Below are 24,396 nucleotides of genomic sequence, written 5' to 3' on the forward strand. Positions count from 1 at the left end.
CCACTAGAGTTTACCAAATCCAGTGTATGAGGGGGGAGTGGCTGAATGGAGGATAGAGCTGAAGCAGGAAGACTCATCAGCAGGCCGAAGCAATGGGAGTGAGAAGGGTTATACACGGGGGGTGGCTAGGTGGCGCAGGGGATAGAGCACCAGCCCTGGAGTCAGGAGGACCAGGACTCAAATCCAGCCTCAGACACTTAATAATTACCTAGCTGTGTGGCCTTGGGCAAGCCACTTAACCCCCACTTGCCTTGCAAAAACCTTAAAAAAGGGGGGGGATGCTCTTAGAGACATGGAGTGAGGAGGGGGCAATTCTTAAAGAGGGGGCTCTCTCAGGAAAGATGTGGCAAAGATAAAATGGAAAGGCCTTTGAGTACAAGGGAGTGAGAAATAGTGAAGAGTCTAAGACAACTCCCAGATTTTAAGCTTAAGGGAACAGGAGAATAGAGTCAGGTTTCAGGGGAAAAGATGATGAGTTCTGTTTTGGACATACTGAGTTTAAGCTGTCTGGAGGACATCCAGTTCAAGATGTCTTGAAAGCTGATGATGTGAGATGAGGCCAACAAAGAAGCTGAGACTGGATAGGCATATCTGTGATCCATTAGCATAGAGATAGTAATTAAAAAGTAAAGAAGCTGACGAGACCACCAAGAGAATCACCAAGTAGTATAGCAAGAAGAGAAGAGGACCTTCAAGGTCAGAACCCTATGGGACAGCTATGGTTAGAAGGTGTTATCTGGATGAGGAGCTAGAAAAAGAAACAAAGAAGTGGTCAGTGAGGTAGGAGGAAAACCAGGAGAGAATAATGTCCTGCAACCTAGAGGGAAGAGAGCATCAAGAAGAGTGATGAGCAGGGTCGAAAGCTGCAAGGCAAATGAGGATTCAGAAAAGAGCTTTGGAACTGAAATCTAAGAGACTATTAATAACTTCAAAGAGAAGAGTTCTGGTGGAATAATAAGTTTGAAAACCAGATTGTAAAAAATTTAGAAGAGAGTGACAAAAAGTGAAAATACCTGATATGGGCAGCCTTTTGGAAGAGCTAAGCTACAAAGGTCAGATACAGAGCAAAAGTTAGTGGGGACTGAGATAAGGATTTTTTTTTTTGATAATAAAGGAGACATGGTCATGTTTGTGGACAGAAGGAAAAGAGCCAGTAGAGAGAGAATGAAAGTAAGTGAAAGAGTAAGGATGACAGAGGGAGCAATCTGATGGAATGGGATCGCTTGAATAAGTAAATGGGTTAGCCATTATGTGAGATGAGTAAAGGAGGAAAGAAAAGCATAAGGCACCTGAGTCACAGAAGGCAGAAGAAACTGAGACAAGGATCTTAGTTAGGAGAGTGGTGTTAAGGGGAGCCATGGGAGATCTGAGAAGAAAGGGAAGAGTGTGTGTGTGTGTGTGTGTGTGTGTAAAAACATATATATGAAATAGAACTGCCAATCAACAGTGAGGGCCCATTTGAAGTTGTGTAACATCAATTTAAAGCAGACTTAATTAGAACCATTGTTCTAACTTCATCCAGTCACATTCAGAAGTAAATGCAACAAACAGTGGGAGTAATCCAAGACTAAGGATATAACTGGCAATATGTTAAAGGAACTAGAATTTAAGAGAAAAGTTGACTTAGTTCACCCAAGAGTCAAGATGGGGAGAAGAGGAGAGAAGAGCTGGAAAAGGGGAAATGGCCTGGGAAAGGACTGAGGGGGTAAGGTATTAGAAGTCACAGTACAGAAGAAGAGTAGAGTTTTGTAAAGGAAAGCAGCAAGAGAGGAGGAAAGGCAATATAGTCAGACAAGGAGAGTTCAGAATTCTTGAACATAGAGAAAATACATTTGTGGATGATGGCAAGAAGAACCATCATCCTTCTCAAGTTCCACCTTAAGCATCATTCTTAATCTTCCCTTGGCCTCATTCACCCTTCTAACCTCTCCATTCATTCATTTGCCAGGTCATTGATTCTACCTCCAAATCTCTCACACACTTGCCCTTGTATTTTACTCTCAGCCTTTCCTTCAAGCCTTCACCACCCCTTTATCCAAGAGCAGCTTGTGGTGAAATGGATAGAGCACCAGCCCTGGAGTCAGGAGTGGCGGCTTATATGAGTAACAGCAAGATCACTGCTACTAGATCCCAAAATGCATGTGAGTGTATGGGGCATGATGGCTGCAAATGCTGGAAAGAAGCCGACTTATGAAGTGTTCTGAATAGAAGAGCATTGGAGTTGGGCCTAACTGCTGACCTGGAGGAGGAACCAAAGCAGGGAGAGGGTTTGGCATGAAGTGATAAGGGACTGTTCCACAGTGGTGATGGGATCAAAGAGGGGGAGAAAAGTCTATGTAAGTGATGTTATTAAGGAAAAATTAAAAATATGAGTTGTGAACGAAAGCGAGGAGTCACAACTTCAAGATCACTAGTCAGGGTAACTGGGAGGTGGTGGTTCCTAAAAATAGTAAAAAAGTAATGTTGGAAGGCAGGGAGCATTTACAGAGAAAAGATAAGTTCGGTTTGGGACAAGCCGTCAAGATGAAATTTGAAAGAAGGCAGGAAAGAAAGAAGAGATGAAGAGGGAAGATAGTGTAGCCTGTAGTGTCACTGGATCACAGAATACTGAGTTCGATTTCAAACATGTTGAGTTTAAGATGTCTCCAAAACATTATAATTCCAGCAGTCAAATAAGCAGTAAGAGATATGAGACTAGAGGTCAGAAGAGAATCAGAACTGAAGTAGATCTAAGAGTCATCAGCATGAGAACGACTGAAACCTTGGGAAATGATGAAGTCATCTACTGAAACAGTATAGAGGGAGAAGAGAAGCTGACCCAGCATAATCTTTTTTTTTTTTTTTTTTTTTTAGTTTTTGCTAGGCAATGGGGTTAAGTGGCTTGCCCAAGGCCACACAGCTAGATAATTATTAAGTGTCTGAGGCCGGATTTGAACTCAGGTACTCCTGACTCCAGGGCCAGTGCTCTATCTACTGCACCACCTAGCCACCCCCCAGCATAACACTTTATGGGACCCAAGCTTTCCATTTTATCTTTGTATATCCTAGGGGTCTGGCATTTAATAGATACATATAGTGCCTTGCACCTCTTAGATAATTAATAAATAATCTAACTGAATTCAAAGTTTGAAAGTTGATTTATTTTTTCACTTTAACTCCTTTCCCAGAGTTCTCTGCTAAAGGGCCTCAAAGACAATGCCTCTTTTACAAACCTGACTTTACCATCTTCACAATCAAGTCAACTTTAACAGGCTATCCCTGATATCTGGCAATAACTTCATTCATCTTATATTAATTGCATAGCCATTGCATGAAATGTTCCATATTCTTCTAAGTTCCAATCCAAATTTCCTTCAAAGGTTAAAGTGTTTTCCTCATTCTCCATACTTTCTTTTCTTTCTTTTTTTTTTGCAAGGCCACACAGCTAGGTAATTATTAAGTGTCTGAGGTCATATTTGAACTCAGGTCCTCCTGACTCCAGGGTCAGTGTTCTATCCACTGTACCACCTAGCCACCCCCAAATTTTATTTTCTTACTCCCTACTCTCTGCTTTGTTTTGTACTTAAAAGAGAAAATTATATCCCTCTATAGCAAATATAAGCTCCTTTAGAGTGGGGGCTGTGTCTTGTTTTAATCTTTTTTTTAATCTTTATGTTCCTAACAACTAGGATAATGAACCTCACTTGGTAAGAGCTTAATCAACATTTGCCAAATTATTTTACTGCAGTCAAAAAAAAAAGCTGCTTTTAAATAATTCAATTATTAACAAAGCACTTTCCTCAAAACAACTCAACTCCAACTTAATGATTAGGAAACCAAAGGTGAAATTTTATTACTGTCACAAAGCTTGTAAATGACAAGGGCCATTAGAAACTATGTCATCATATTTCAATTCTACTTTTTCCATGTATAACACAACTTTGAGTTTTCACCTTATAACCATTACATTGACAAAAGCAAAGGATCACAAATGTTGAAAAGAGTGTAGGAAGACAGTAAGTAATTTGTCAGACTTCTGAAAAATAATTTAGAACTATACTACAGTTATCCCTTTCACATCGCAACTTTCCCCAACATGATTTCAATACATTGCGGGTTGGCACAAGAAACTAAATGGAAATTTGGGGGGGAGTTTTGCATTAGCCAAGACAACATGCAAAGGTTAGCTGCTAACACAAAAAAAGTTTAAGAACTCAGAAATGCATAAAATATGTGTATAGGGTCATATAACTGAATTTTACAATAAGTTATGTGAACACACCATAAAAGAAATGTTGGGGGTTTTTTGAAAGTAAACTGGAAAAAAAATGAGTTGTTGCTCAATGACAAAGCACTAACTAAAAAAAAAATTGCTGTATATTAATATAACAGAATACTACTATTTCATAAGAAAGAGTAGATATGAAGAATTGCAATAAATTTGAGAAGACTTACCTGAAATGATACAGAGCAATATAAGTGTGACCAAGAGGTCTTAAAAGGAAGGATTGGAGAACTACACTGGAAAAAGATAATTTTTTTAAACACATCAACAAAACATTTATTTCTTTCAGTTTTATTGATGACTTTTGTTTTTGCATGTTATTTCTAAAAATATCCCTTTACTTCCCCAAGGTTCACAAAGAGCCCTCCCTTAAAGGGGGGAATAAAGCAATTATGCAAAATAACCATATCAAACCTATCTGGCTCACATTCAATCTTCTACCTTTCCAAAAAAAAAAGGGTGATATATTTCCTCCTCTCTTCCTTTGAGTAAGACAGATAATGATAATACATCCTTCCCCATCTTCAGAATCCCTCATATTTTTCATTTGTTTTATTTTTAAAGTAATAATAAAACAATAAAAAAAAATTAGAAGAATGTCCCTATCTGTGCCTTGTATTGTTAGCTCTGTAGTCTCCTTCAACAGAAATTCATCCAAATTCCCTCTCACTTTAGCAAATGGAAATTTGTGAATTTGCCCAGCTCTAATGATATGGATAGGAAATTGTGGATGGCCTAATATGGAGGAAAGGTTCAGCAGTTTTGGGTCAGCTCCAAAACAAAGGAAAGAGGACTTGATTTTCAACAAAGAAGCCAAGTCCAGAACATTACATATACTGTCAAATTTAGTTAATCATTTGGTTAGCTTTGTGAACTGATTTTTTTTCTCTTTTATATACTCTGTCATAAGGGAAAGATCGATATATTTGTCAATAAAGGTCAAACAAAAACAAAATATATCAATAAAAATGTTTAAATAAAAATAAATGGCTATTCATGCCATTATCTTGTCCCACAGTAAAAAGGATTCTAGATTCCCAAGACATACCCATCACCAAGGGCAAGTATAAAAAAAAAAAAAGGTCCAGAGATATAAATTTGTGGTCCCATGATGAGCAGAAGATAAATGAAATAATCAAGATTCAGTTCTAGTCCCCATTTTTTGATAACAAGTTCATTCAATGGCACAATACCCTCCTCCATAAACTGTAAGTTGTCTAAGTAAGAAGATCCTGAGGAAAAGATCCTATAAAAAAAGGGAGGCCTTATATGGGAAAGCCTGAGCTACGACCTGAAAATCAGAGAAGTGTTGACTTCTTATAAGTCCAATAACTGTTTCAGGCTATAGCACAAATCAATAGTATGCTGAATGGCTTTTCACTGAACATACAAATAAAAATAATAAATAATAATAACAATAATAACAGAATTATTATATAGTGATTTAAGGTTTGGACAAGTATTTCTCATCTTAATTCATTTGATTCTAATTATCAAATCGGTATTATTCATCATGCCTCTTTTGGAAGTGACCCTAGGTTCTTGAAAGTTATGCCACTAGGATAGGTCCAACCAAACTGGAAAGGTTTTGATTACAGATCTAATAATGAATTAGAATGTGCAAGGAACAGTTTTCCTAAATTTGGAGAGATTCATACCCATATTGAATGTGAGGTGATGACTTTTTCTTCTAAAAAAACTCTTGAAAATCGCCTAACTGGGAGCAGCTATGTAGCACCGTGGATAGAGCACAGGACCTGACTTCAAATCTGGTCTCAGACACTTAATGATTATCTAGCTGTGTGACCTTGGGCAAGTCGCATAACCTCACTGCCTTGCAAAAAAGTAAAGAAAAAGAAATGGAAAACTGCCTAAGAGAGTGGCAACAGGGATAGTGCTAAAAAAAATTACTGAGTCCTTAATTATTGAAGTATTACTCATAATTATAGTACACCAAATATATGTCATACAAAATGCAAGAAAATCATTTTCTTCTAGATTATTCTTTGCTGAGCTCTTAGCTTTAAATTTTGATTTTGAAATGCAGGCAATTTGTTTTTCTTAACAGTTCATTTGTATTCACAAGTGTGATACTGCCAAATTATTTTAATGTAATACACTTGTCATTCTATGAGAGTTTATGACTTCTCATGCAGTAAAAAGAGTATTTTATTCCACCATCTGTCTCCTTTTTTGTTTCTAACATTCAATTTTGGTAATGTTAATCTAAACATCTAAATATTTTTAACAATATAATATCTCATATTTTGAAACCTAAAAAAAGGCCAGAAGTTTGTAACCCAGAATTTTTCTCAAAGAATTTTAATAAATCTGATATCTATAGAATATACTTATTATAACAAGAAAAGTATCTTATACAGTTTGCTATTTATGTTAACAAAAATTATCAGTTGATGACTCTTCTAAGTAAATACCAAAATTTTAAAGTCCCCAAGCATCTTTATCAAATTTTCTCCATGAAAAACATATGCAAAAAATAATCACTTACATGACATCATTCTCTCATCCCCCCCCCCCCTTCACCTATCTGCTGATCATTTCTTTTCAGTCTCCTTTGTCAACTATGTCTCATGGCTTAACTGTGGGCTTTGTCCTGGATTGTTGTTGCACCATCATTCTCTCATGCCTGATTCTTCATGACCCCATGAACTATATGCATAGCAAGCCAGACCTTTCCATATTCCATTATCTCCTGAAGTCTGTCCAAGTTCACATTCATTGATTCCATGATACTATCTATCCATTTCATCTCCTGCTATTCCTTCTCCTTTTGCCTCCAATCTTGATCAACATTAGAATCTTTTTCCAATGAGTCCTGTCTTCTCAAGATGTGGTTATAGTATTTAAGTTTGAGTATGTGACCTTCCAGTGAATAATCTAAGTTAATTTATTTAAGAGTTGACTAATTTGATCTCCTTGGTGTCCAAGGGACTCCCAAAAAGTCTTTTCTAGCACAATTTGAAAGCATCAATTCTGTGGCACTCAGTTGTCATAATTCAATTCTCACAAGCCATACACTGCTACTGAAAAAAACCATAGCTTTGACTCTACAGACCTTTGTTGGCAAGGTGAGGTCCCTGCATTTCAGTATACTGTCCAGATTTGCTAGTTTTCCTTTCAAGGAACAAACAGCCTTTAATTTCATGGCTGCAATCGTCATCTGCAGTGTTTCTGGTGCCCAAGAATATAAAATCTAACACTACTTCCATTTCCTCTCCCTTAATTTGCTAAAAAGTAATGAGACCAGTTGTCAAGATCTTAGTTTTTTTGATGTTAAGCTTTAAACCAGCTTTAACACTCTCCTCTTTCACTTGTCCCAGGTTCTCTTCACTATCTACAATCTCTGTTGGTGAGCAGAAGATAAATTCTATATAGATGATTCCTAGATCCATATATTCAGGCCTCATCTCACTCTTGATTTTCAATTCTTAATCAGCAAATGACTAATGAAGAACCTGAACTGGATGCAGACATCTCAAACTCAATATATCCAGAACAGAGTTCACATTCCCACCCCCAATCTTACAGCTCTTCCAAAATTTTCCTGACACTGCATCCCCCTCTCCCTCCTCCCGTGGCAGCTCTCATTAATTTGACTTCTATGACATCTCATGCATCCAGCTCCTTACTTCCATATGTGTACATAGTCACCCACCTGTCTTCTCACATCTAAGTCCATATTGGCCTCCTTACTTTAATCAACCAACAAACCTTTATTAAGTGCTTCCAAACATAGGAGCTCTTCCCTCTCTAGCTCATTCTCCAGACATCTGAATTCCACAAATCTGAAAATGTCACTCCCCTACACCAAAAACTCCAGCAAATCGCTATTAGAGCCTAGTCCCAACTTACCTTTCCGGTCTTTCCACCAATTCTCTTCCTATATGCTAAAGCAGGGGCTAGAAGGTCTGGCCCATGGCCATATGATCTGACATTACTATAGACTGCAGGTGGGAAGAGAAATTCAATAAAATCTGGAGCTTTTAAGGGGTGAATAAATTAAATGTTTGACCAAATCTAGCAGACAATATTATAAATACCAAATGGCTCTTAATGAAAAAGATTCCCCATCCTACCAGACTAGTGGACCTCACAGAGTGACATTTCATCTCTTATCTCCATACTTAGAATTCACCCCCTCATCTCAATCTTTAGAATTCCTTGCCTCCTTGAGACCTTAAAGTACCATCAAACCTTTCCTGACTGAACCTCTCAAAATTGCTTTGTATTTATTTATTTTATACATACATATATATATATATATATATATATATATATATATATATATATATATTTATAGGTATTGTCTCCTATGCAAGTTTCTTGAAGTCAAGAATGACTTCAGAGGACAGACTGTGAAGAAGTCCTCCAGAGTCTCCATTCAGGGAGGGGAGCAGCTTATCATTTCCCAACTGGTTGTCCTTTTCTGGACTTTATCATGGCTTGGAGGCAGATTTCTTCTCTCCCTGCCTTTTAGCTTCTTTCTATATCTTCCCCCACTAGATTGCAAACTCCTTAAGGACAGAAATAGTGTTTTGCACTTCTTAGTATTCCTAGAGTTTAACACATTGTACGCATTTAATAAACATTTATTGACTGATTTTTTTTTAATCCCCATCAATTAACAGAGTGCCTCTCACATAGTGGATGCTGATTGTTAATTTAGTGACATAACCCTTTATTTTGGGTGTGAGGAAAGAACTAATATTTATTTTAAAGATTAAGTTACAGAAGGAAGATACTGATATGCATATCTAATGTTTTCAGGGACATGATTTGACATGAAGTTAATTCAAATCTATGCAATAATGTAACTCTACTATTCCTGAAATTGATACTTTCTCTTTAAACCAGTTAACCTTTTTAAACCACTTACCTTGGGCAAGTGACCTTTAACAAAAGTATGCTTTATTTTATGAACAAGAAAATGCAGATCACAGAAAAATGGCAGCTAAGTTCAAATAAACACTGATCATTTCAAAGGATCAGTGGCTGCCATTTTCTTTATTACTGACTTATGAAAAATAAATCAGGGTCACTGAAAATGTCCAATTATTACAAGAAAGAAAGAACTTTTCTTAGTTCAAAATGGGAATTCAATTTGCATAAAAAATATATGAAGTTCCTTGTTCTCTAAGTTCATTGTTCACATACTATTATATATTGGAAATAATACCAGACTTGAAGGTGCTATACTTGTGCACCAAAAAATACTAAAACAAAACCTAACACCATGCAATTGTAATAACCAATTTTAAGCCCTGGAAAAAAGAGAGGAGAAAATGAGATTTCTTTTTCTTAGGGAAGCTCAGGGTGCAAAATGTTGCTCAGTCTGATTGATATAGTCACAGATATAAATAATTGTTTATCTTTCTTAAAATCTGAAAATGATTGTTATAAAAGCAAAAAAGCATCAATAAAGTTTTAACTTAAAAAAAAACTTTAAAGGATTTAAAACAATGATAACAGACTTAAGAGTCAAGAGACCCAAGTCTGAACTCTGGCTCCAATGCTTACCAGCCTAAGGACAATAATGACAATGATGCTTGCCCTTCATTTTTGAAGAACATGACATCAGGGAGGTGAGGCCATCATGACAAGCATATGAATTTGATTTGAGTGACGGCATGCATGACGTGCAAAGTCACCAGCTTCACTTTCTCCTTTCTCCTTCACTTTCTTCACTTTCTCCTCCAGAATCATCTGGATCCAGTCGTCAGATATGGATCAGGATGATTGGAGATGGTTTCAGATGAAGTGCCAAGTATCTGAGGCAGGATTCAAATTCCCATCCTTCTGACTCCAACACTAGTGCAATAAGTCCCTTAACCTATCTTGGCCTCAGTTTCCTCAGCTATAAAATAAGAATAATAATACTGTATTGCCTACCTGCAGGACTTCTGTAAGAAAAGCACTTCATAAACCTTTAAGTACTTTACAAATAATTTAATGATTAAAGAATATGTCAACAAAAACATCAACAAAGAATGCAACTCCTCTTTGATTTGATCTTCCAAGTTGCTGTGGTCAAAAAAATTTTTTTGTTTTGGTTTTTTGGGGGTTTTTTGTCAAAAAATTTTACAATTTAGTAATAAGACAGACTCTTTGAACATAGTCTTCATATGACAGACTGAAAATCTTTTACCAGGCTTGTATCTGAAACCTTTTCAAACCAATCAGAGCTTGTGTGCCCTGGCAAAGCCTATGGTCACTATGCCATAAGAAAACCTCAGAGATTTTTTAGTGGAAAAAAATACAATGTAAATATTACTACAGTTAATACATATGTAAGGGTGGAACAGAAACAAACCCACTCCCTACCTCCATTTTAGATTGATTTATTTAACCAAGAATAAGGCCTATTGTCTTCCCAGGAAATGTACCCAAGACATGATGAGGAACTTCCTAAGACTCTTCAAAAAATGGATGACTATTTCACACTTCTGGGATATTATCACAGGCAGAAATGATACTGCCTACAGGAACCTAAAGTCTTGTCAAAACTTACAAAAACTAAAGGATCACATGTGTTTTCCTCACTGTTACCAATTGGTAGTATGGCATTCTGACTAATTTGGGAATTAAAGTGCAGGCTAAGAAGGTGTTACCTGAAAATATTTGGAGTTACACACCACAGCTTAAAATATAGGGAAAAAGAGATTCTTGGTCAGAGATGAAGCATACCTAACAAAGGCTTTTAAAAATATATTTTTGCCAGATGCCTTGCAAATTAAATCAAAAGTTTCAAACTAAAAGAGTTGTCAAAAAAAAAAAGAAAAAGATATGGAAACTAATGGAAGAATTTATAAAAAAAGGTTAATTGATATCAACTACTTATTCAATATCTATCATATAGAAGGATGTAATTTATAGAATCACAACTGTTTAGATTTTGCACTGTGGAAAGGATTCTTCCCTACATTCTGTTAACAGCAAATGAATTAACTACAGAAAACTACTATTATAATTAGGTATATACACACTGTCCCCTTTAAGTCAACATAGGCATGCCAAAGAGAATTATTTATCAACAATGTGATAAGATAGGAATTAAAATTTTGAGAAGACGCCAAGCTTCTCTATTTCATGTACTTTTAAAAAGTCATTCATAGCTTATTTATAGATTAAGTTCTTATACATCATCCTCTTTAGGCACTTACATGAAAGGGAAGCATAAATTTCATAAGGAATTCAATAAGGCTGATCTGTTTACATTACTACATGGAAAGATGATACTTGTAATTCTCAGGAACTTTATCGTTATTAGGGAAGACAGAAGGGAATACACGTAAGTAGAGAGTATAGGTATGAGTTCAGTATGATGGGAAAGCCAAAAATGAAAGATGAGAAAGAAATGCATTGGGAGAAGGAGAAAGGTAGCGGTAGAATGGGTAAATTATCACACATAAAAACGGTGCACACAGGAGAAGATGAGGGACATAGAGAACACCTGAACCTCACCCTCATTCAAATTGGGATGCAGATGGAAGAGAAGAGATAGAAGGGAGAGAGGTCTGTTGAAGACATTAGTCAAAAAGAAAAACATTTTAAGGATGGACATGGTGAAAGGAGAAAAAAGATAAGCTGGAGGAAAAAATACGAGGCACATTGTCAAAAAGCATAAAAACAAAGATGCCAAAATTGCTCACATTATCATCTTTCCATTATTCCACTTTATTCTGATTCAAAGTAGAGTTGGACTTTTGCATTGATCTAACTACAGAAGGTTGATTTGCAAATTGTTCTCCTATTAGTAATTAACTTTTCCTTTCAAGACAAGAGGGAAATAAATGCATAGTAATCATAACTAACTTCACTTTTTAAAATGTCATTTCTTTTTTTATCAATGAATTGGGAGTTGATCAAAACTTATGATGAAAAATGCTACCCACTTCTAGGCAAAAAACTGATGAAATCTCAAGGCAGACTGATATATGTTTTATTTTTTAACTTACTTTATTATTCTTGAGTTTTTTGGTCTGTGTCTTCTTGCAACATAGCTAATGTGGAAATGTTTTGTAGGACTGCATGTGTTTAATCTATGTCAAATTGTTTATCTTCTCAATAAAGGGAGGGGGAAGTTAGAGAGGGAAAAATTTGTAACTCAAAATTTTTAAGAAGTGTTAGAAATTAGTTTTTATATATAATTGGGAAAAAGAAAAGAGACAATAACCAAGGGAACAATTAAAGTGTACAAATCAACTCTAGTTCTGCAGAAACTGTGCCTCTTAGGAAAAGAGGATTTCCAGGGAACATCTGCACTACCATCTCACAAAGGGGCAAGCTTCCAAGGTATCAAATTCACCTTCTAGCTTTACCTGGTAGCCAGAAGGGAATAAAGAATAAAATGAATTAAAATTTTAAAAAAGACTAAAAGATATGGTATCCAGGATCTTAGATCTATCTTGTTCACAAGGGAACAGTAGGCTTAGCCAAGAAACTGTCACAATAGAGATAATCAGCTATAAGGTTTTGTTAGGGATTTCCTTAAACTTCCAAAATCCAGATGAATTAAAGTAAGGAGGAGAGGAATGCCTTCTGGACTAGTTTTCTCAAATATGAAAGAAACCTAATTCAACTATTATAACTTGTAGCCCTGTCTCACCTGCTCTTATAGTATGTTAAAGGTACAAGAGCCCTGAAAGATCCACTAGATCAATCTATACACCTTACACTAGGAAAGACAGTATTTTAAGTAAGTTTCTTAATGGCATACATCTATAAACCAGCAGTCAGGAATAGCCACTCTGTATCATGCTTTATCCACAGTCATTACATCATTCTGTTCCCCTTTAATTTCCCCTCTCCTTTTTTTTTTAAAGGTTTTTGCAAGGCAAATGGGGTTAAGTGGCTTGCCCAAGGCCATACAGCTAGGTAACTATTAAGTGTCTGAGACCAGATTTGAACCCAGGTACTCCTGACTCCAAGGCCAGTGTTCTATCCACTGGGCCACATCGGAAACTATACCCCAAAACAGCAAAATTCAAAGTATATCTGTTTTTCTACTCAAAAGTAGCAGAACACAATGGCTAACTAATTTTTAAATGCTGAAAAGTCAAATTAAACTACATTTCATATTCTCGGTCAACAAACAATTTCATTAAGAGTTTACTGTCTGGAAGGCACTGTGCTAAGTGCTGAGGATACAAAGATAGGGATAATACTGTTGTTGCTCTTTAAGACAGCCTTATGAAAAATTTTTTCCCTTTCTTCCATCCCTGACAAACTTCTGTTATGCTTTCTCTTTCTATATGTGGCACACTGTCAAAAGCATAAAAACAAAGATGCAGAAACTTCTCACATTGTCAGCTTCTCATCAATCCATTTTATTCTGGTCAGAGTAGATTTGGATCTCTGTTTTTGCTCTGACTACAGAAAGCTGATTTGCAAAATATTCTCCTGTTGGTAATTATTTTTTCCTTTCAAGACGATCAATTTCATCTTTTGTAGTAGTATTTGGCACTAGATATAAGCAGAATTTTCTGACATCTCTTCCTTAAGTTTTTATAATATTAGATACTGGAAGCATAGCATTTAAAATAAAAATAATTCTGTCTTCTGGTGAGGTAGATCTGTCACTTACTACCTGAATTACCTGGGGCTAAAAGTTACTTCAAGGGGTTCCGTTTCCTCATTTGTGAAATAAGGACAGTAGCATAAGAAAGCCCACATAACTGTCTCTGACTAATGATCATCACTACAATCTAACATATTTAAACAAATTAGTGAAACTGAAAAATGAGGTACAGTTAAAGACTATAATAATTGAAATTAACAACATTTCCTATATAAGTTTAATCAATGGAAAACAATTGTCACACAAGAAAACCAAAAGTCTGAAATCACCTCATCCAACATTGACTGGCCAATAGAGAAGAAATGGAAGCCAAAGATAAAAGACATTTCTGTATATAAACTTTTTTGAAAAATGTTATGGAAGAGGATTATTGAAGATTTTAGGAATATTTCCTCACAAACAAGAAGAGTCAGGGGAAAAGCTGAAGAAAGTTTGGTATGGAACTCAACTAAATCAAAATTCAACAACAGTATTTATGGATCAAAAGTGAAAAATAGAGCACATTTGCTAGTATTTCTCTAATAATCTTTATCACTGATGACTGTGAAATCAGTACTTTTGGACTGTCCTCATCAGTTCCCAATACAATGATAAAAACAGAAATGACATTTTAAAAAAGTCACATGAGATCAACTGCAAACAGAAACAGTACTGAAATATCTCTGAAAGTATTAAGGTACTAAAATAAAAGGAAAACATCAAACAAGAGGAAAGAGAAAGAAGAGTATTACCACAAAAAGACAATGGAGAAAATATCTGTATTAAGAGTTCTAAGTGCCTTTCTTTTCTTTATAAAATGAAATAAGTATAATCTAAATACATATTAAGGGATCCTTCTTAGGTCCTTTTTTCTGGAGTGGCAATTTTGTTCAATGCACATAGCTCCTAAACAATACATAGCTTACTCAGGAACAACCACAAGCTAAAAGAGGAGTCTAACAATTCATAAGTTTGCAAATGAATAAATGTCTGCTATCTAGTCTACAAGGAGACCCAATAAATAAAAATACAATGAAACAGAAATAAGGTTAATATGTGGTTTTCTAAGTCACTATGCAGCCAGCAGGGATCCTTATGAATAGTTTAATGGCTCTACTTCTATTAGGTTTTGAAACTATTGATCTGAAAAATGGCATGCAGTTTAGAAAAGAAGCCAATAAAATGAGTGTAACAGTAGAGAGATAGATTTGCTACAGTAAATCTACAATATATCATTATAGAAATGAATGGGTAAGCTATCTAGACACAGAGAGAGAGACAGACAAGTGCATCTTGGAAATGGGTCCAGAATTGAATGGAAGGAAGAGCACAAGATGCAGCTCTCTAACACAAAATTCCATCTTTTCAACACTAATTTTAGACAAGAATATACTATAAGGTTAAATATCATAGAAATCATAATTGCAAGTGAATGAAAGGGCAATGGAGAGAGATATATGGTGAGCATAAGTCAACTTCAATATAATGCCAATTATGATTTGAATCCAATTAGTAACATAAAATATATTATCTAATATGCAATTAGGAGAAAATAAACTGGTGATATAATTTACTTATTCAATAATATACCAATCAAATTACCAAAAAATTATTTTACAGAGCTAGAAAAATAAGAACAAAAATTCATCTGGAAAAGTAAAAGGTCAAGGGGTGATTAGGTGGTGCAGTGGATAGAGCACCGGCTCTGGAGTCAGGAGTACCTGAGTTCAAATTTGGCCTCAGACACTTAATAATTACCTAGCCATGTGGCCTTGGGCAAGCCACAACTCTATTTGCCTTGCAAAAAAAAAAAAGTAAAAGGTCAAGAATATCAGGGAATCAATAAAAAAAAAGTACCAGATCTCAAACTGTATTAAAAAGCAGTGATCATCAAAACAATCTGGTACTAAGAAATAGAATGGTGGATCAGTGAAAGAGATTTGGTACAAGAAATCATTAACTGAAAACTGGTAAGGAGTTTTGGCAGAGCAACTAGATGATACTTCAAGCCAATTAGGAAAATTTATATGAATAAATGAATATGATCTATGAATAAAGGCAGAATATATGACCAAACAAGAGTAAGAAGAGAATTGCTGGATGTAAAATGGATCATTTTTGATTATATCAAATAAAAAGAGTTTTACACAAACAAAGCCAATACAGTCAAGATTACAAGGAAAGCAAAAAACAGGAAATTTTTTTTTACATCATTTCTCTGATAAGGACCTCATTTATAAAATATATAGATTTTATAAATTTATAAGAATGAGTCATCTCACAATAAATGATGAAAAGATATGAACAGGCAGTTTTCAGACAAAGTAATCAAAACTATCTTATAGTCATAAAAAAATGCTCTAAATCTCTATAGATTAGGGGGTAGCTAGGTGGTACAGTGGATAGAGCACCAGCCCTGGAGTCAGGAGAACCTGAGTTCAAATCTGACCTCAGACACTTAATAATCACCTAGCTGTGTGACCTTGGACAAGTCACTTAACCCCCCCATTGCCTTGGAGAAAAAAACAAAAAAAAGATAGACTAGGGAAATGCAAATTAAAACAACCTCATATCTTTTAGATTGCCTAATACAACAGAAAGGTAAAATGACAAATGTTGGAGGAAGTGTGGAAAAATAGGGACATTAATGTACTGTTGAAGTTGTGAACTGATTCGATCATTCTGAAGAACAATTTGGAACTATGACCAAAAGGCTATAAAACCATGCCTGTCCTATGATCCAGCAATATCACAATTGGTCTATTCCCTCACAAAGAAAAAAGAAAAGGATCTACATATACAAAAATATAGAGGTAGAGATTAGAAATTAAGAGGATAAAGTTGTAGTGTGATGGAATACTACTGTGCTAATATTAAAAATGCTAATCAGGATGCTTTTTGAGAGTCCTCAAAGTGTTATTAAATTAATAAAATACATAAGATTATAAAGGAAACCAATCATACTGAAATAGTTATCTAAACATTTTTTTAAAAGTTCATGCCCATGTCATGGAACACTATTGTTCTATTAGAAACCAGGAGGGACGGGATTTCAGGGAAACCTGGAGGGATTTGCATGAACTGATGCTGAGTGAGATGAGCAGAACCAGAAAAACACTGTACACCCTAACAGCAACATGGGAGTGATGTTCAACCTTGAAGGACTTGCTCATTCCATCAGTGCAACAATCGGGAACAATTTTGGGCTGTCTGCAAAGGAGAGTACCATCTGTATCCAGATAAGGAGCTATGGAGTTTGAACAAAGTGCAAGGACTATTCCCTTTAATTTAAGAAAAAAAACAGATAGCTTATTGTTTGATCTTGTACCTCTTAGACTTCTCTTCTCTTTAAGGATATGATTTCTCTCTCATCACACCCAATTTGGAACAAGGTACAACATGGAAACAAAGTAAAGATTGACAGAGTGCTTTCTGTGGGGGGGAGGAGGGAGGGAAGCAAGATTGGGGGAAAAATGTAAACTCAAATAATATCTTTAATAAAAATAAATTTAAAAAAGTTCATGCCCTTACATGAACTGAAACAAAGTGAAATGAGTAGAGCCAGAAGAACACTGTACCCAATAACAACAACGCTACACAATGAACAACTGTGGATAACTTAGGAATTCTCAGCAATAAAATAATCTAAGACAATTCTCAAAAGACTTATGATTAAAAAAAAAATGCTATCCACCGCCATAGAAAGAATTAATGGAGGTCTGAATGCAGATTGAAGCATGCTTTTATACTTATTTGGTTTTTTAATCCATTTTCTTTTGCATCAAGGCTAACTGGAAATATTTTGCATGACTGCACATGTATAATCATTATCAAATTACTTGCCTTCTCAAGAAAGGGTAAATTAAAATTAAAGTTTATCTCAAGAAAGGGTAAACTCAAAATTTTTTTAAAATGTTAAAATATTTTGTTTATGTATAATTGAGGAAATAAAGGAAAAAAAGAAAATTTGTGGAAGGACATTAAAAAAGGTTTGCACAAGCTAAGTAGGTGATGATAGGTAATAGGGTAACCCCTATAGATGAGATCATAGATCACTGAAACACTCACTAGTCAAGAAATAATTGGTTATAGTTGTAATAGTCATCTCAGGATCAGTTCTCTACAGGTAGTCAAATTCTTTTGCTAAACAAAAGGTAACAATAAATGAAATATCATAAGAAAGAATAACAATGAGAAAACAAAATGTACATACAACTACAGTGGTTCGAACTCAATTCCATTAATTGGGAAATGGTTGAATAAATTATAGTCTATAAATAAAATGAAATATAGCTTAGGTCTTCATTATTTGGAATAATGAATCCTATGAAGTGATTGCATGGATTCATATTCATGCAATTCAAATTATGTAATTACTTAAAATATTGGGAACTGGTTCCAGTCCAATGTAAGCATACAGTAAGAACTGGAGTAATTGGACCATTCTGTAGGATTCATGGGTTTTCATAAGATTCATAAGCATAAATTGATGAATTATTTTGCCACAGTGAAAAAAAATTCCCAGAAAAATCTGGGAAGACCTGTATGAAATGATACAGAGTAATGTAAACAAAACCAGGAGAACAATTTATATAGTAATGTCAACAGAGTAAAGAAAAAAAGAACTTGAAAGACTTAAGAACCTGATCCATTTACTGACCAATCATGACTCCAGAGGACTAATGGTGGAGAGGAGGAAAGCTACTTATCTCCTAACATCAAGGTGATAGGTTCAAGGTTCAAATTGACGTATACATTTTGGGACATCTCAAATATATGAATTTGCTTTCCTTGATTTAGCTTGTTACCCAGATTGTAAGGTTTGGGTTTTTTTTGGAATTGTCTTTTTTTTTTTGGTAGGAGAAGAAAGGGAATTAGGGATTGTGTTGCAAAAAGAGAAAAGAAAAAGTATCACTGAAACAATTTTTAAATGCTAAGAAAATAAAAATACAGAAAGGACAGCTTTACAAGAAGTTGAATTTATAAAATATTTTCTTAGAAGGTAAATTGTAAAGGGCAGCTAGGTGGCGTAGTGGATAAAGCACTGGCCTTGGAGTCAGGAGTACCTGGGTTCAAATCCGGTCTCAGACATTTAATAATTACCTAGCTGTGTGGCCTTGGGCAAGCCACTTAACCCCATTTGCCTTGCAAAAACCTTTAAAAAAAAAAAAAGAAAGAAAGAAAGAAATTCACATGGAACCCTTTTTCTATTCTACTTTGTATATGGAAATGATTTTTCATTGTTTATTAAATTTTTTTAAATATTTGGCTTTTTTAAAAAGTTCAGCTAGTTTTTGACATTTGCAAAAGATGATAAATTTCTCAATCCCTTAATTCTAATCAAGTATTCATTATGGTCTTAATATGTACCTAATTCTGTGTTGGCTGATGCAACACTTCCATGAATGTGAAATTTCATCAGATTCCAATAGAAAATATAGGTACTCTTCCTGGAGTACACATGGATCACAATGCCTGTACTTCTCATTCAATCTGATTTCTGTTCTTATTTCCATAAATCTGTTACAAAGGATCTACCCAAATTTCAGGAGGTTTTCCTATGGTTCTTATATTAATTTCATGGGGATCAGTCTTTCTCCCAATCCTCAGTTCTCTGCACAAAGTACATAATATTTGCTTAACAAAATTCTGATTGATATCAATCAAATATATACTTGATGTCTTCTATGCTTGAGAGAGAGCTGAGTCAAAAGCCATGCAAAAGAACTGCAAGAGTTTCCACAGACAGAATAGATCTAGATAGATCTGTTAGGAAACCTAGATTCAAGTCTTATTCTTAATATTTGTTGAACAACCAAGGGAAAATGACTAGGCAGCATGTTGTGTAGTGTTTATGACACAGGACTTGAAGCCAGGAAGACCTAAGCTCAAAGACCATTTCATGCCCCTTAGGTCAAAATTTCCTCAGCTATAAAAGGAAGAAGACTGGCTGATTTTAAGGACTCTTTCTGCTCTAAAACAAAGATCCTATGAACCTCCTCTGAACCTGTTTCCTCATCTGTTAAACGGAAATAATACTTTCACTGCCTCAGTGTTGTATGACAAGTTAGTTCATAAACTTGAATGCACTATAAATGTGAATTAATAAATTTTTTTTGCAAGGCAATGAGGTTAAGTGACTTGCCCAAGATCACACAGCTAGGCACTTAAGTGTCTGAATCTGGATTTGAACTCAGGTTCTCCTGACTCCAGAGTTGGTGCTCTGCACTATGTCACCTAGCTGCCCCCAATTAATAGTTTAGTTATTTTTTTTATTTTTTTTTTTGGCAAGGCAAATGGGGTTAAGTGGCTTGCCCAAGGTCACACAGCTAGGTCATTATTAAGTGTCTGAGACCGGATTTGAACCCAGGTACACCTGACTCCAAGGACGGTGCTTTATCCACTACACCACCTTAGCCGCCCTAAAGTTATTTTAAAATGTCACTTCAACCATTTTAAATATGATACTTCTTTAATCAAAAAAAAAAAACCATCTCTGTAAACTAAAAACCTTAAAGGTGAAAGGAGTCTTGGGAACCAAACCCAACTTCTTCATTTTATAGATGAGGAAACTGGAGCTCAGTAAAAGCTTTGGCAAACTTCACCCTGGTAGTGGAACCAGAGTGAAAATCCAACTCTCCTATTTTAAGAAATTGTAAAATGAATGGAATTTGTAGCTATTTTCTTTCCACTTATATTTTCCAAGTTCAACCACATTTTTTAAAAAACTTAAAAAAAACCCTTATAATTAGTAATAGATTAAAAACTTAAGAAGCCGCTAGGTGGTGCAGTGGATACAGCAAGGGCTCTGGAATCGGGAGGACCTGAATTCAAATTCAACATCAGACACTTAATAATGACCTAGCTGGGTGGCCTTGGGCGAGGCACTTAACTCCACTCACTGCCTTACAAAAACATAAAAAAGTTTTTTTTAAATAACTAATTACCTAGCTGCATGGCCTTTGGACAAGTCACTTGACCCCATTTGCCTTGCAAAAACGTAAAAAAAAATTTTAATTAAAAAAAATAACTAATTACCTAGCTGTGTGGCCTTGGCCAAGCCACTTAACCCCATTTGCCTTGCAAAAGCATAAAAAAAAAACCTTAGGACATTGCTCATATTGCATTTTTCTGAAAACTGTTTCTTTCTACTAAACCTTGAAAGAGGAGCTTCACAAGTACATCCCTAGGCCAGTCTTGGAGGAGTCAAGAGCAGTGGGTTCTGAGGCAGAGTCGGGGCCCCGAGGCTGGTGAGCCCCAAGAGGCCGGTGAGCCCCAAGAGGCCGTGTGGCCCAAGAGGCTGAGCCCCAAGGGGCCGTGAGACCCCGGGGGCCGTGAGCCCCAGGAAGCTGAGCCCCAAGTGGCCGTGAGCCCCAGGAAGCTGAACCCCAGGGGGCCGTGAGCCCCAGGAAGCTGAGCCCCAGGAGGCCGTGAGCCCCAGGAAGCTGAGCCCCAGGGGGTCCGTGAGCCCCAGCCCGCACTGCTGCTCTGCTCGGGCAGTGACGGGTGAGCGCAGGCGGCCGGGCCCGGGTCCTGCCGGTCCGCGGGGGGAGGGCAGGGGTCCGGGCCCGGGTCCTGCCGGTCCGCGGGGGCAGGGCAGGCGGCCGGGCCCGGGTCCTGCCGGTCCGCGGGGGCAGGGCAGGCGGCCGGGCCCGGGTCCTGCCGGTCCGCGGGGGCAGGGCAGGGGTCCGGGCCCGGGTCCTGCCGGTCCGCGGGGGGAGGGCAGGGGTCCGGGCCCGGCCCTCACCTGCGGGGAGGGGGGGCCGCGCTCTTCCGGCTCCCACGCCCCCCGGCGCGCCCCGCCCCCACAGCGCCCTCCCCAGCCTCGGTTTCCGCGTCCGGACAGCCCCTGGATCCTCACTTTTTCAAGTCGCTGCTGAAGAGGCCGAAGGCCCCCGAGGGCGCGGCGGCGGGGGCGGCCTCCTGGCCCAGCTCGGGCGGCTCGCCGCCCGCCAGCTGCTCGTTGTAGGGGAGGCCGCTGCCGGCCATGGCCCCGGCGCTCCGGCTCCCGCGGACCCCCGCCTCGCGCTCTGCCCGCTCGGCCGCTCACGTGAGCTCCCTCCGCCGCTCCCTCCGCCGCTCCCTCCGCCGCCGGAGGCTCCCGGAACGAAACTAGTTCTGGGGCCGCGTCGCGCGCGCAGGCGCTCTGGGCCCGGGGAGCACGGAGGCCGGGCTCCGGCGCATGCTCGGTGAAGCCGCACTCCCCCCCCCCCGCCTCCTCCGGACACCGGCCCCCTGGGCTCCGGTTGACCCGGGAAGGAACGCCGGGTCGGACCCGTGCTTCCGTGGGCCTCGGGAACCTGCCCCCTGCGGGCTGGGAGAGGGCTGTGATGGTGGTGGGCGCCTGTTTGAGCCCCACGAGCCTCTTGGAAGCTAAGATTCCTTTACCGGGCTTGCGCCGTGCGAGCCAGGACTATCCCGGGCCCGACCTGACTATGAGCGCTCCCGCACTCGGCTCCACGCGGGCTGCAAGAGCTTTTCTCCATTTCCTTTTCGCTGTGAAGGGGGCGGAAACGCACACACTTGTTCATTGGAAAGTAAAACAGCCTCACTCCCTTGTCATTGCATGAATCCTCTGCTTTCCTTTCCTTTATTTTTCTAGTTTTCTTTTCTTTCCCCCTCCCATTTTTTCACGACCCTAAACTTATTCTGAGAGATCCGTCCGCTCCTCACTCCAGACAGCACCGCAAGGCGCCCCAGCAATCCTTCGCAAAGAATTCCCCTAAGAGCTCATCAATACTGGGAACATCCTAACCCGAAAAGCGCTTTTTGCAAATCTTAAATTCCCAAATCAGTATGATGTATAAATGCATGTGCGTGCGTCACACAAGTGTACAAGCATGACGTGTACCATATGTCTATATAACGTATGATTGCTATCAAAGCCTCGTTGCATTACATCACCAATCCAAGCACCGAATCCGATGGGGTGGGTATTAAACCGAAAAGAAGTGTATTAGGAGCTAACTGACCGTCCCTCTGCAGGTACTAAACTTTCGGAGTCTCCAGAAGAGCTGTCCTGCAAAGGAGACACTTCACCTGAGCTCCAGAAACTTGGCTTCCTGGGTACATTTAGATTAGAAAGCTGTCTTCCTGAAGCTAACTTGCAATCAATAGGCAGCTTCCTTCACGAGTTTCAAGTCAGGTTAATGCACAACCCCTCCCCTTTACCCTTTCCCCCTTCCCCTTTACCCTTCACCCTTCCCCTTTCCCGCCCGTGGAGCAGCAGCAGCTGACACAGGTGCCGAGCCTGCTTCAGAGGTCAGCCCCGGCCTCTTAGGGACCCGGAAGTGGCTGCTGCGGCTCTGAAGACCACTCCGAGGCGAGAGGTGGGCGGAGCCCGCCCGCCCCTCTCACGTGACAGGGCGCGCGCAGGCTGCGGTCTACCGGTTCTCATTGACGTGGCGTTCTGTTGTTGCCGTGGAAACAGCCCGGCCTAAGCCAATCCGGACTCTCGCGCCTCTGCTTGAGCCGGTGCGCGGCCTCCTGTGAAACGGGAAGGAGTCGTTCCGCATCCAGGACACTGTCCTCAGATAGGGAGGGGATCCCCACTCCCTTCAAAAAAAGAAAATTTAAAAAAAAAAGGAAAGGCAGATTTAAAAGTGGCAGCTAGGTGGTGCAGGCCCTGGAGGCAGGAGGACCTGAGTTCAAATGCGACCTCTGACACTAATTACCCAGCTGTGTGGCCTTGGGCAAATCACTTAACCCCATTGCCCTGCAAAAAAAAAAAAAGGCCAAAAGTGATAGGTTCAGTTTATTATACCTTAAAAAAATACCACTCAAAATTCCATCATGGAGCGCTATTGTTCTCTTTGAAAACAGGAGGGATGGGAATTCAGGGAAGCCTGGAGGGATTTGCATGGACTGATGCTGAGTGAGATGAGCAGAACCAGAAAAACACTGTACATGCTAACAGCAACATGGGGGTGATGTTCAGCCTTGAAGGACTCGCTCGTTCCATCAGTGCAACAATCGGGGACAATTTGGGGCAGTCTGCAGAGGAGAGTGCCATCTGTATCCAGAGAAAGAACTGTGGAGTTTGAACAAAGTTCAAGGTCTATTAACTTTAATTTAGAAAAAAAAACCTGATATCTTATTGTCTGATCTTGTTATTTCTTAAACTTTATGTTTCTTCCTTAAGGATATGATTTCTCTCTCATCATACTCAATTTGGATCAATGTGTACCATGGAAAAAATGTAAAGACTGACAAATTGCCTTCTGTGGCGTGGGGGAAGGGAAGTAAGATTAGGGGAAGAATTGTAAAACTCAAAATAAAATCTTTAAAAGAAAAAATTCCATATACAATCTCTTCTACATAATATCATTCAAAATTTCATATACAATCTCCTCTCCTGGTCCTTATTGTGTATAGAAATGTTCATTTTACTTTGTGTTTAAGTTTAGAATAAAAAATGAGTAGACTGGGGCAGCTAGGTGGCGCAGTGGATAGAGCGCCAGCCTTGGAGTCAGGAGTACCTGGGTTCAAATTTAGGGCCTCAGACACTTAATAATTACCTTGCCATGTGGCCTTGGGCAAGCCACTTAACCCCATT

The 24,396-nt window shown here is 38.4% G+C and overlaps 1 protein-coding gene across 3 annotated transcripts in view; it reads right to left on the reverse strand.

The window, feature by feature from the left end:
* Positions 1–22,959, reverse strand: part of AP3B1 (adaptor related protein complex 3 subunit beta 1) — a 374,259-nt gene extending 351,300 nt beyond the window's left edge. For 2 of the 3 annotated variants that reach the window (XM_074204375.1, XM_074204378.1), the window contains exon 1: positions 21,703–21,888. In XM_074204375.1, the coding sequence (XP_074060476.1) occupies positions 21,703–21,830 (128 nt within the window). In that variant the 5' untranslated portion in view covers positions 21,831–21,888. Of the gene's footprint in view, positions 1–21,702; positions 21,889–22,813 lie in introns of those variants that run through there. The other variant, XM_074204379.1, reaches the window with a different exon arrangement.
* Positions 22,960–24,396: the final 1,437 nt, after the last annotated feature.

The sequence above is a fragment of the Macrotis lagotis genome, chromosome X, assembly GCF_037893015.1.
Source record: "Macrotis lagotis isolate mMagLag1 chromosome X, bilby.v1.9.chrom.fasta, whole genome shotgun sequence".
NCBI classification, from domain to species: Eukaryota; Metazoa; Chordata; class Mammalia; order Peramelemorphia; family Peramelidae; genus Macrotis; species Macrotis lagotis.